The 12,678-nt window shown below is 33.3% G+C and overlaps 3 protein-coding genes across 3 annotated transcripts in view; 1 reads left to right on the top strand and 2 right to left on the bottom strand.

Annotated features, from left to right (window-relative positions):
- HELRODRAFT_177404 (hypothetical protein) overlaps positions 1 to 410 on the top strand; it is a gene marked incomplete at both ends in the record, with an annotated part of 1,398 nt that extends 988 nt beyond the window's left edge. The window contains one exon of the mRNA XM_009025600.1: positions 75 to 410. Within this exon, the coding sequence (XP_009023848.1) occupies positions 75 to 410 (336 nt within the window). The remainder of the gene's footprint in view (positions 1 to 74) is intronic.
- Positions 411 to 2,826: 2,416 nt separating this feature from the next.
- Positions 2,827 to 6,878, bottom strand: HELRODRAFT_187311 (hypothetical protein; the record flags this gene model as incomplete). The annotated part of the gene is made up of 8 exons (XM_009025599.1): positions 2,827 to 3,694; positions 4,090 to 4,244; positions 4,484 to 4,706; positions 4,962 to 5,105; positions 5,522 to 5,592; positions 5,773 to 5,996; positions 6,325 to 6,485; positions 6,682 to 6,878. 8 exons carry the CDS (start codon positions 6,876 to 6,878, stop codon positions 3,475 to 3,477), a joined length of 1,395 nt encoding a protein of 464 aa, XP_009023847.1. The 3' UTR covers positions 2,827 to 3,474.
- Positions 6,879 to 7,691: 813 nt separating this feature from the next.
- Positions 7,692 to 11,336, bottom strand: HELRODRAFT_193110 (hypothetical protein; the record flags this gene model as incomplete). Its single annotated transcript, XM_009025598.1, has 10 exons — positions 7,692 to 7,878; positions 8,305 to 8,435; positions 8,878 to 9,072; positions 9,289 to 9,412; positions 9,613 to 9,803; positions 10,156 to 10,242; positions 10,315 to 10,463; positions 10,661 to 10,882; positions 10,979 to 11,033; positions 11,247 to 11,336. The coding sequence occupies 10 exons, from the start codon at positions 11,334 to 11,336 to the stop codon at positions 7,692 to 7,694; spliced, it is 1,431 nt and encodes a 476-aa protein (XP_009023846.1).
- Between the last annotated feature and the right edge of the window lie 1,342 nt (positions 11,337 to 12,678).

Here is a 12,678-nt window from a genome sequence, read left to right as displayed (position 1 = left end):
TTCCATTGGTCGAAAACAATGCCAGTCCTTCGTACGCTAAACACGATTGGTTCACTGACAACAAACAAACTCAGATTCAGTTCAGCAGTCAACCCAGCAAACAACTTTCCATCAACCCGCAGCCATCTCAGACGGAAGAAATGAACTTCAAGAGCCCCGTCGAAATCAACTACCCAACCTTCACATTTACCTCAACCTCGCAACTCAACAACGACTTGAAAATCATCAACAACATCCTCGAAAACGAAAACCTCAAACAACTGAACAAGCTCAACCAACAAAACGGATACAAGCAGTTGAGTCCCATCTACGAGTCCGCCAAAAGTATTCCCAACTGCCAACAGAATGATTACGAAAACTGGATGGGCTCCAAGAAAGCTCGTCTCACAACAGAGGAATCATTCTATTAAAACTGTCTTGCTCCGGTGAAAAAAATTTAATTATTCCATCAAACTCTTCAAATGTATCGACACGTGTTACTCAATGATGACATTACAGAACTGTATTTAAGAGAGAACTTCTGAATCTGGTCCGTTGGCATTGAGATATTCTTGGTGTAACCACACTCTTAACACATCTTCTTGTTGTTTTGACCAGTAACAAGGCAATGACAAGATGAAACTTAATAAAACAAAGTGAAACCAAACTTTTCATGATTCCAAATAAAAATTTGAAATATTAGTACCTATAAGATGCTCTGTAGTATTGCCTGCATATGTACAGTAGATGTTTCTCTTATCTTGGATGTATATATCATATATTGAAACTATTTCCAATTGGTGTAATTAGAATCTGGTGAAAAATTTAGACAATTTACTGGTGAACATATATTTTTTTGATAATTTTTCTCGTGAGCAACATAAGATAGAAAACCGTTACTTATTGGTATGCTATCGTGTTTTTAATTAAGTATAACATATCTTCCGTACGCGCGAATGTTTCAATTGATTATCTAACTTTATTCCTCTGACAGTTTAAAATATTACTTGATGTATTGTAACAAGATGACAATAACTTGATATTTTTACAGTGTCGGTCGGATCTATGATGACTTTGATGTAGCCCATTCATATACGACACATTATAATTCATTATTTGATCCCGTTGTTGTTTCTCATTTTCATATATTTATAAACTTTCAGCCAAACATCATCAACAGCTTCTTTGCTATTTTACTTAATAGTTGTTGAACATTTAAACAAATTGTTTAGTAAATATAAATAAAAATAAATTAATAATAAAAGGAACCTGGTAATAGATATAACATTATTATTGATGCAATGTGAGTAAAAAAATGATTGAAGGTACTGATAAAGATAGATAAGTTATTTTAATGATATAACATAAATGAATAATAAACAATTAAATAAAAATAATCGTTCGTAATAAAATGATTCGTCACCCAACAACTTTACCTAGAAGCAGTTACTTATGCCCCATAAGCTGATTTAGGAATATTTGCCAAAACTTCACAGATCAATAAAAAAATAAATAACTCGAATAATATTAATATGTAATTATATTTATATTAAATTTGTCTAGATCCGCTCTTATTTGTATATTCAATTAATCACCCAAAAATTATTTAATTATAATATTATTTAAAACATTAATGCTAGACACTATCACAAACATTTGCATTTTTTTTCAAATTACCAGTTATACAATTTTTCATAAAGTTTTTAAATTTTTGTTCTCTTTCCATTATGGTCGTCTGCAGTAAATGTTTATTGTTATAATATATTTAACAATTTTGGATTGCTTTAGATAAAACATTTACTCTCAGTCTATACACAACATCTTTATTAAGCAGTACAAATTTGAATTGAAAAAAAAACTTCCTGTTGATATGTGATTGTCATAAACTGTGGTGTAGCCGAAATGCTTTTGGAACGGTTTTCGGGACGACTTTCATCTTTCTCTCTCTCAAAAAATGGCGTCTTTTTTCATGTTGCTTACTTCCCATTTTTTGTACAATTGTTTTTTTTGGAAACATTAAAAGAAACATTATTACAAAACAATACTCATTCATTCATTCATTCATCCATTCATTCATCCATTCGTTCATTCGTTCATTCATTCATTCATTCATTCATTCATTCATTCATTCATCCATATTCCCTTTTCATTACACTCGCGTGATTTATAGATATTGTTTGACCGTTACATGGGTCGACATATTATCAGCAGAACAATCCACATGCTATAAAACATCCATACATACATATAACACGCCACACCAACTATGAAATACAATGTAATACCACAAAATACAATAAATACCCAATGCAATACAACATGAATACATTACCAAATAAAATACTCTAAAATAATAGGCTATAGCCCAATACAATAAATAACGTATAGCGAAATAGAACAATACCTTACAATACAAAACCATACAATACAATATACAATACAATACAATGAATAACAATGCAATGCAATGCAATACAATACAATGCAATGCAATACAATATTACACAATACAATATTGCACAATATAAAACCATACAATACAATACAATACAATACAATACAATACAATACAATACAGAACATAATATCACAGAACACAATACCAAAAAGTTCAAAAACATACATCAAAACGCGATACAATTCTCTAGTTGTACATGCGTTACAGTATAGTGCGTTACAAATATCTTTTATTGTATTGTATTAAATACAATTAAAAAATACAAAATACAATACAAATACAATACTATATAATACACAATGCAATGTAAGCAAGCGAATTCGTGACTCATTATTTTTTTATTGTTGTCGGATCGTTTGAAGATTCAGCGTGTAAATTTGAAAACCCATTTTTTTTTGTTCAAATCTTCTTTATTCTATTCTAAATATATAAAACTTGAAATAAACTTTAAAATATAGGTTATTATAATATAATATAATGTAATTTAATATACACGTGAATACAAAATTATATGAAAGCAAAGTGAATCAAGTGTTGTTAGTAGTGAAAAAAACTCTGTGTTAACTAAGCTATATTTTAACTAAATTTCAAAAAATTTATTATTAAAAATATTTCAGAAAAATAATTTTGAAAAAAAGTTAATTTCATCACAGTTTTGTTGAACTAAAAAAAATTGTTTCATAATTGAAGACGTTTTAATAAAATTCAACGTACTATAACTTTAAAATCTATAAAAATACACATAAAAAGTTATGTGTCAGATAGTAAACGTTTATACATTTTCACGGCCGATGTAATAGAGAAGTACGCATTTGCAAGTGCTTACAACATATTAACCCTTAGAGGTATAAATCAAAAAGTAAATAAAATTTATTTTATTAAATTTGTATTATTAACATTTTTTTTACAAATCATCCTTAGTATTTCAACACTCAGTATGCATTTGGAGGGTGAGGATCTCGGCATTCGAACCTAGTCACAGCGACATGGTCACCTTAACATTTCACGATGATGTCACGGTCATAAAATAAAAAAAATTAAAAAGAATAGATGCATCTGGCGAGGGGAAAATTATAATTACGACGAATGCCGAGGCACTTCTCGCGATCGATGACGATGCTGTTGTTCTTAATGTCAAGGTCATGCTCCAGGCTCAGTTTTGTTTTCAGCAGGTGCTGGAGGGCGTTTTCCGACTGCCTCAGTTTGGCCCGCAGGATGTCCACCGATTCGTTTATTTCGTACACTTCGCCGACCAGCCTTCGTGTGCGGAGAGTTTGAAATTATTTTAACGAATCAGTGCATAGCTTAATGAAAAAATTGTGTTTTAAATCTAGTTTAATCGTGCTAAAATGTTCGTGTTTGTAATTTAGACATGTCACTCAGCTACGATGATTCTTTAACACAAATTTTCAAAATGAACTCCGACAAGTTACGGGCAGCGTTCGTCAAAATATTACTTAATACAAAAAATTTACTTTTAAATCTTGTTATCTAAACAACAACAAAAACAACGTGATACACACACACAGGAAGAAAGTGAGAGAGAGAGAAAAAAAAGAGAGAGAGAGAAAGAGATAGCAAGAAAAAAAGAGGAAAAGAGAGAAGAAGAGAGACAAACCACACTGAAACATACAAACAAACAAGTAAAGAACCTATGCTGGGCTGAATCTTTACACGTTTCCATGTTTGGCCTTCTCAGTCTGGTGACCAGCCTGGTCTGAGCAAGTTGTAGTGGGGAGTCCTTCTCTCTGATCGACACCCTCAACAGTTCTATGGCTTTCTCCTGGTCCAATATTTCTTGCAGGGTCTGAAAAATATTTCAATTTCGGCCTGTAATTCTTTTACAAGATTCTTGTAAAAGAATTCTAAAAGAAAGAAAGCTTCATGGTTTGAAGGTTTTGAAATGTAATCAATGAGCATAAAAAACCAACTAAACTTGCACACACACACACACACACACACACACACACACACACACACACACACACACACACACACACACACGCACGCACACACACAAACACGCACAAATACTCACTAACTAACCTTTGTCAAATTGTACTGAAGTTTATTCTTAGCATCGGCGTACTCTTTCAGCCTATCTTCTAGGGCGTCATTCACTCTGTTCCACTGATCATTCACTTCGTCCATCACACCGTTACACAAACCCTCGATTGATTTCCGGATGTCACGTGATCTCAGCCTCTCCGCCCTTGACCTTCGAATGTTGTCGGCGCTGAACTGAGCCCAGGTTACAGGGATTGAAGTTCTGTGTTGGGTTGGTTGGTTGATTGGCTTGTTGGTTGGTTGATTGGTTTGTTGGTTAATTGGTTAATTGGTTGTTTTGTTGGTTAATTGGTTGGTTTTTTGGTTGGTTGGTTGATTGGTTGGTTAGTAAATTAGTTTATTTGTTTGTTGCTTGGTTGGTTAATTGATTGATCGGTTAATTATATTTTAATTTACACATTTCTCATTTTACACTCATCTTTAAGCCAAACTTCAAAAAAGAAATAAAATCCCGAACGAGTTATCGACGCGATGAACGCCATCATAGTAATGTAGAGATCTGGTGGAGTCCTTCATCCTGTGGCAGTTGTTGTCCAAGTTCAAGGCCACCAACTTATCGTCCAGATCTTTCTCAAGTTCGTGCAGGGCCGCTCGATTCAAACTGGCGTTTGTTGTGGGACGGTCACAAAACGAAATGTCAATAAATGAATTTGTATTTGCCATAGTCATTAACTATTCTTAACTAATTATTTCTTAACTAATTTTCGGAGGTTCCAACGGCACACATACACACACACACGTACACACACACATAAACAAACAGCCGCACACACACATAAACAAACACGCGTGAATCCACACATCAATCACACACACATTTCAAGTGATGAGGATCTCTTTGCATTCGAACATGGTCGCAGTAATTTAAAAAAACTACACCCTGTAGCTATTAAACTATCTCGTTCCTTGAACAATTTTCAATTAATTTACAAAAAAATTATATAAGAGGTAAATAAATTCTAAAATATTTTAAATAAATAATTTCACAGTAGATGATTAGTGCAAAAAGCGACTCACGCTATTTGAGCCGCTGCATCTTCGACTAATCTTCTAGAGTTTTCCTGATTACTTTTCAAGATATCAATCTCCTTTCAAATTGAAAACGTTTATGTCAGTAATATTTATCACAATTATTTATATCTATGCGATTAATTGATAATTAATCAAAAATTTTATTAATAAATTACTAAAATACTAGAAATAAATAATAATATCTAGAAATTTGATTTTAAAACTAATGAAAGAATTTCTCAGAATTCCGCCCAGACCTTGATAAGCTGCTTCTCGACTTCATCATGGACCAGATCAATTCCTCTCCTCTTCTCACGACTGTACAAACATTCTTCAGCTATCTTCAGTGGTACGTCTAGATCCAGCTGAGTTTTAGCTAAACATGTTTTAGCTTTATCCAGCGCGTCAATTTCACTCACCATGTCGTCGATCTCAGCTTTCACTTCGCTCTTCCACTGTTCAATGTTTCCAATTCTTTCGCCTAGACGTTGAATGTAAAAATGTACTATTTAGATCTGTGTGTGTGTGTGTGTGTGTGCATGTGTGTGTTTGTTTACGTGTGTGTGTTTGTTTGTGTGTGTAGTGTAGGTGGGTGCATGCACATGCTGTTTGTTATGCTCTATATACATTTTATATACAAAATAAACTGAACAGCGAAAATTTAGAAGACGTTCCTTATTAAACAGGTGAAAGAAGCTAGAGAAACATTTTCACATATCATTACATGAACAAATTGAAAGCACATTCTGACTGCTTCATAAACTGCGACCCAACATTTCAAAACTCGCTAGTGAAAACATTTACTCCACCTAGTTTCCTGCTCACATCTTCTTGGGTTCGCCTCGTCTTGTCGTCCAGCTCTTTACACAGCCTGGTGGCATTGCCTCTCAGCTCTTCAGAGCCCGCCACTACTTTTTCTGTGACAACACCGTTGACGACGTTGCAAATGTTCCAATCAGTTGGCGTGTACCTTAGTCGAAAAAGTACCGATTGATTGATTGGTTGGTTTGTTAGTTGGTTTGTTTGTTGGTTGGGAGTTAGTGATTAAATTTGTTAACAAAAGAAACAATCACTAAATCATTATTAAACTTTATAAAACTTAAATTTGCAAAATGTACCTTGCGAGTGAAAAAAAACTGAGATATGTACACACAAACACTGCAAACCTGGTATACAGATTGCTCCTAGCAGCAGAAAACACGGGCGGTATTTTAACCGGATCCAGTGCTCCCAGTCTGTAGTCATCCAGGTGAGGTTCGGGCATACTCCTGGCGTTCGGGATTAATTTGTTTCCGGTTGATGCGCCATAGTAAGTGCTGGATCTCCATGGAAGATTGGTTGTGGATCTCTGAATGGAGTGCATGTGCGTGGTTCCTGGGCCGACTTCTCTACTATCATATGCTGGCATTGGTTGTCTGTTGGCGGTTCAAAATTTGTGGCTTTTGTCGAGTAACTACTGAAATTTGAAAAATGTTATGCTAGCAAAGTTTGGACTATTAAAATTTTTTAAAATTATCGATGATAGCTTTTAGTTATCGTCCAACCTCATCATTTCATCTTTGTCGGCATAAGAACTTTTAAAGTTATTATCATACAGCGAATTTTGAGGCCCTCTTGCTGATTGGTCGAAACGAGAAGCAGTCATATACGCCTCCATTTTCTTATACCGGTTTAGTTTTTCTACCAATCGCTTTCTAATCAGGTGAGATTTTATTCTTGCAAGTTCCCACACAACAAATGTATAACCAACCTAAGCCACTTAATCACGAATCTAAAAAAAATTAACGATTAACGCAGTTTATCACGAAAATTTGTAAAATTATGTTTCAACTAATCACGAAGCATGAATTTTAACGTTCATGTACTTCTAACCATCATATCATTTCGACCATTGATCAGTGTACCTGGTTCCCATGACAACCAGGTAGGCAAGAAGGGTGTGAAGAATAGCGATCAGGCGCTCTGTTATTCCATTTTTTTTTTTCATTTTTATATTTCCAACACTTCCACAACAGAAACACAAATACATTTAAAATAAATTAAACCAAAGAAACTAAAAAAGGTGAAAATACGTCTACCATCAAAAACGAATTAATACGCAGACGAGCGGAATTAAAATATAGAACTCTCCAACTGGAGAAATCAATCTTCGTTTGAATCTATTCAACGAATCTATTCAACGTCGTACGGGCAGTATATGGCCAGCACTAGTGAATACGAAATCATTGAAATTAATGCTCCTATTGGACAGGATCATGTAGGCGTATTTAAAGGTCTGGGAAAATAAATGGCTATCCATAACATCGTGGTACTTTGATTTGACTCTGTTGACATCCAGCCTACTTGCGAAACCATGATTCAACCTGATTTTAATGAAAAACAACGATGGGTTGGGTATCTATTCGGAATTAAAAAAAATTATTCGCGTTACTTAATACAATGCAGAATACATACACTGTTCTCACTGGTTTACTCAACTGACGAGAAATTAAATAAATGCATTAATGCTCTTGTTTATTGGATTCAAAACAAAAAAAAAATAGGCCAGTGAAATAAACATCAAGAATTAAATTCAATAACATCCTTTCTTCTCACGAGCATCAGGCCTACCTACCAAGTTAGGGTTTGAACTATAGTTTCTTTTCTCCAATCTAACGCTTTCATATCACTTCATTATCATAATTGTAATGAATGTAAAACCACTTATAAACCCTAGAAACTTTGCTAAGGTTATTTTTAAATGGTCATACCGAAAATTTTAAAATTAGTTTTTCATAAAAAGTGCTGACCAGGTGCTCTGGAAGAGATGCTTGCAGATATGAACTGCAACGTCGTAGTACTTATACTGGTTGAGAACGTCAGTCCTTGCCAGGTACATCAAACTTTCCAATGTACTTGAAGCTAGAGTACTCTTTTTATCCTGACAGAATAAAGTAATTTCTACATTCACTCGTGGTGGGAGATCTACGAAATAGACAAATTAACATTGGAGTGGTGACGGGTGTTTGAAGAAATTTTTAAAAACCAAAATTAAACGGTGGATAAGATTCATTACATACTACCAATAGATGAACATCAACAGAACACATCAAACAAACATATGAGTCTTCATGATCAGAAAAAACCTCATCTTATAAAAATCAATCAATCAATCAATCAATCAATCAATCAATCAATCAATCAATCAATCAATCAATCAATCAATCAATCAATCAATCAATCAATCAATCAATCAATCAATCAATCAATCAATCAATCAAATCAATCAAATCAATCATTCATTAATTCATTCAATTTACAATCCAACCAGCCAGCCAAACAAAGCTCTCCACTCATCCCCGCCAACGCCAATCCCACCAAACCTTCAGAGACATAGTTGTGGTCTTCCCCCTCCTGCCAGCAAACTGAACAGAAAGTGGACAGAGCTTGAGTTCGGTTTTGTCGTGCATTCGAATGCAGGTCCCGGCAAGTATGTGCGCCATCTTTAGTTTCGGCTCTCCCAATTTGACTATGGAGGCAAGTGCCAATAAGCCTGGTAGTTTACACGATTCCTCCTCCTTATCAGTTGCGAAATTATTCATTTATTTATTATTATTTATTTTTATTCATTAACAAAATTATTTATTAACAAGTCAACCAACCAACCGACCGACCGACCGACCGACCGACCGACCGACCGACCGACCGACCGACCGACCGACCGACCGACCGACCGACCAACCAACCAACCAACCAACCAACCAACCAACCAACTAAACAATCAACCAACCAACCATGTAAGGTTTAGGTTTACTGAGTGTTGAATTGAAGTAAAGGAGATAACCATCAGTGTCATTGTAAGTCCTGAGCAAATGACTCTCTATGCCCGATATTGTTCTGGGGAAGATTACCTCTAACCTTATGAAGAATTAATGGTTGTCATACTGTATGTAGGTGAGTGTTTAAAGTTACCAGAGACCTTACTGGTCAATCATCCAATCAATCAACCAGCTAAACAGTAAAACTAGACAAATAAGTCAATAAGCTAAACAACCAGCTAGTCAGCCAGCCAACCAACCACAAACAAAGCAGTCGTAAAAACAAACCAACGAACTAACCCCTTATTTTTCTGACCACTTTGCAGCCACAACTTCAGCAATCCCTCATAGTATCCCACGCTGTTCCTGCCAATCTGAACGGGACTGTCGGGATCGGCCGACATGGAATGGTGGTCGATGAGGTCGTGCACCAAATCATCCTCACTCCTAACTGCATCAGAGATTATTGACGACATGTAGTCTGTTGACGCCTACAATTATACAAATTAGAAAAAAAACAATAATAATGAAAATGAATGAAAATAATAATTGAATTGAATTTACGCTAAAAAGCAACAAAGCAACCAAACAATTATAACACCAATTATAACCAAATACAGAGCAATTATAATAATAGTAGTAAAAATGAATAAAAATAATATAACTGAATTAGAACTACACTAGAAACAGCAGAAAAGCAACAAACCAACCAACCAACTAACCAACCAACCAGCCAACCCAACCAACCAACAGTAATCTATCACCAGTGAGATGGGCCAAATCTTTGAGCTCAAGCAGCATCGAGGAGAGGGGTCCAATGTAGTGATGTGCTGGATCTGTCACTTTTCCTGTTTTCAAGTTGACATTTTGGCATGGTAGTTTTGTGTTACGTCGAATGAAACATGGCTTGAGCCTTGGAGAAAGTTCTTTCTAAGTGATTGGATTTATGATTTGATGTTATATTTATTAAACTTTAAAATAAATAATGGCTTTCATACAAACAATTTTTTGCAGATAAATAATATCATCTGTTAAGTGATATATGCTAAGAAGGCCTCCGAGTATTCGAGTTATGAGAACAAACGAATCGACCATTCTTGATTTATTGAAATGCAAATTTTCAATCACCCACTCTTTGCCTAATTCATATTCTGTATTGTTTGTATATAAGTTTGAATAAATAAAAACATTCATTCTTTCATTCATTTCTTAACTCAATTATTCATTATTCATTCATTCATTCATTTTATCATTCATCTATCTTTCTTTCATTCATATCAATGTTAATCTAAATAGTATGGGCGGAGCCTTTAAAAAAAATATTAACAAAACAATGTGAATAAAAAACCTTTTGAAAAGTTCATAATGTACAAAGTATCAAGAGAGTCGATAATGGTCAACCCTAACTTCATCCAATTGTGTCCGGTGGCCGACTGAGGTTTCAACTCATCAGACCCCCAGCCATATTTGTGATAATTGTTCCATGCATGTCTCAACATGGAGTTCAAGTTGTTTAGTGAAAGTTTTGTCAACTCATGTCCCAAAAAATTTGACTTTGTTTTGACTTTGTCTGTTAATTTCAGTTCAGAGTAAATAAATATTTCATGTAAAAGTCAATTTCTGAAAAAAAATTTTGTTGACAAATTTAACAAATAAAAATTATTACCAGAGAAAACGACGAGTTTTTTGTGATGGAAATGTCGATAGCTAACAGTTAATTCCTAAATTAATATATTTTATATGACTTTGGTAATTTGTTCAGTTAAATTTTTAACAATTATTAAATTAACATATATATATATTAATACATAAGTCATAAATAGATTAAGCATTAAGAATAAGATTTATAATTTAAAAATGTGATAATAAAATTATAAAAGAAATTTTGCCAACAAAATTATTATTTAAATTTAGAAAGCAAAAAACAAACTAACCTTAGAGGAATAAAAAAAGGAAAAATAGGAAAAAAGAACCAGGGTGAAAAAAATTGTCCCCAGGAAAAACAACATCTTCAATTTGTACATGTTCACCACTAACAAACTCTTCATGTGTCTCCTGACTTTAAAAAAAATTTTAATTTTATTTATATTTTATATAATATAATATATTGTAATAACAACCATATCGATAACCATATACTTTTTATATATAGTATATAAATACTATAAAATGTATGATAATATAATAATATAAAAACCTTCTTACAACATTACAACTGTTTTATTTTAATAAAATTTAATTTGGTAAACTTTTAATTACGATTTTTAATTAATTATTAATAAAATAAACAAACGTAAACGGAATTTAAATTGAATTTATTTAATATTTAATTAAAAAAAGTTCAATTGAAAAAAAAAAAATGTACAAACGCTGTCTGCCACGCGTTCCGTTTTCGAAGTTGTAGAGATTTCGTTTGAGATATTTCATTTATAATTAAATTGAACAAAATGGAAAATAAAAAAAAATGAATTAAAACAAATAAATAATTGTAAAATTAATTTATTATAACTTTTCTGAAATTATATATTTAATGAACAAATTTTTGAAACGAGCTTTTAAAAGTAAACCAAACGACGAACTAAAGAATTTATTTCAGTTAAGATAATTGACCATCAATCAATCAATCAATCAATCAATCAATCAATCAATCAATCAATCAATCAATCAATCAATCAATCAATCAATCAATCAATCAATCAATCAATCAATCAATCAATCAATCAATCAATCAATCAATCAATCAATCAATCAATCAATCAATCAATCAATCAATCAATCAATCAATCAATCAATCAATCAATCAATCAATCAATCAATCAATCAATCAATCAATCAATCAATCAATCAATCAATCAATCAATGAATCAATCAATCAATCAATCAATCAATCAATCAATCAATCAATCAATCAATTAGCTCATAAAGCGCTATTTCCGCGATATTCAACAGCGCTCCTCAATAAATTTTGCAACAGATGGGTCTTGAGATCCGCTCTGAACTTCGCAAGTGATGGAGAAGTAGTCAGAGAAGTAGGTAGAGAGTTCCAGAGAAAAGGACCAGAAAAAGCAAAAGCAGATTTGGCAAAAGAGTGTTTAACACGAGTTAAGAAAAAGCGAGAAGAAGAAGACGATCGTAAACCGGGGCGTTTAGGTTCAATTAATATATCTGATAAATACTTAGGAAATAATTTAGATTGAGACTTATACATGAACGTGCAAATTTTAAAAATTATTCTATATTTTATAGGTAGCCAATGCAAGAGAACAAGATATGGAGATATATGAGAAAAGAAAGGGGCACGAGCAACTAGACGAGCAGCAGAGTTAAAAGCTTTACTTAAAGGATAGAGTATAGAGTCAGGAAGAC

The sequence above is a fragment of the Helobdella robusta genome, assembly GCF_000326865.2.
Source record: "Helobdella robusta unplaced genomic scaffold HELROscaffold_42, whole genome shotgun sequence".
NCBI lineage: Eukaryota > Metazoa > Annelida > Clitellata > Rhynchobdellida > Glossiphoniidae > Helobdella > Helobdella robusta.
The sequence above is the reverse complement of the archived record's forward strand: the minus strand, read 5'-3'. Positions and strand labels throughout refer to the sequence as shown.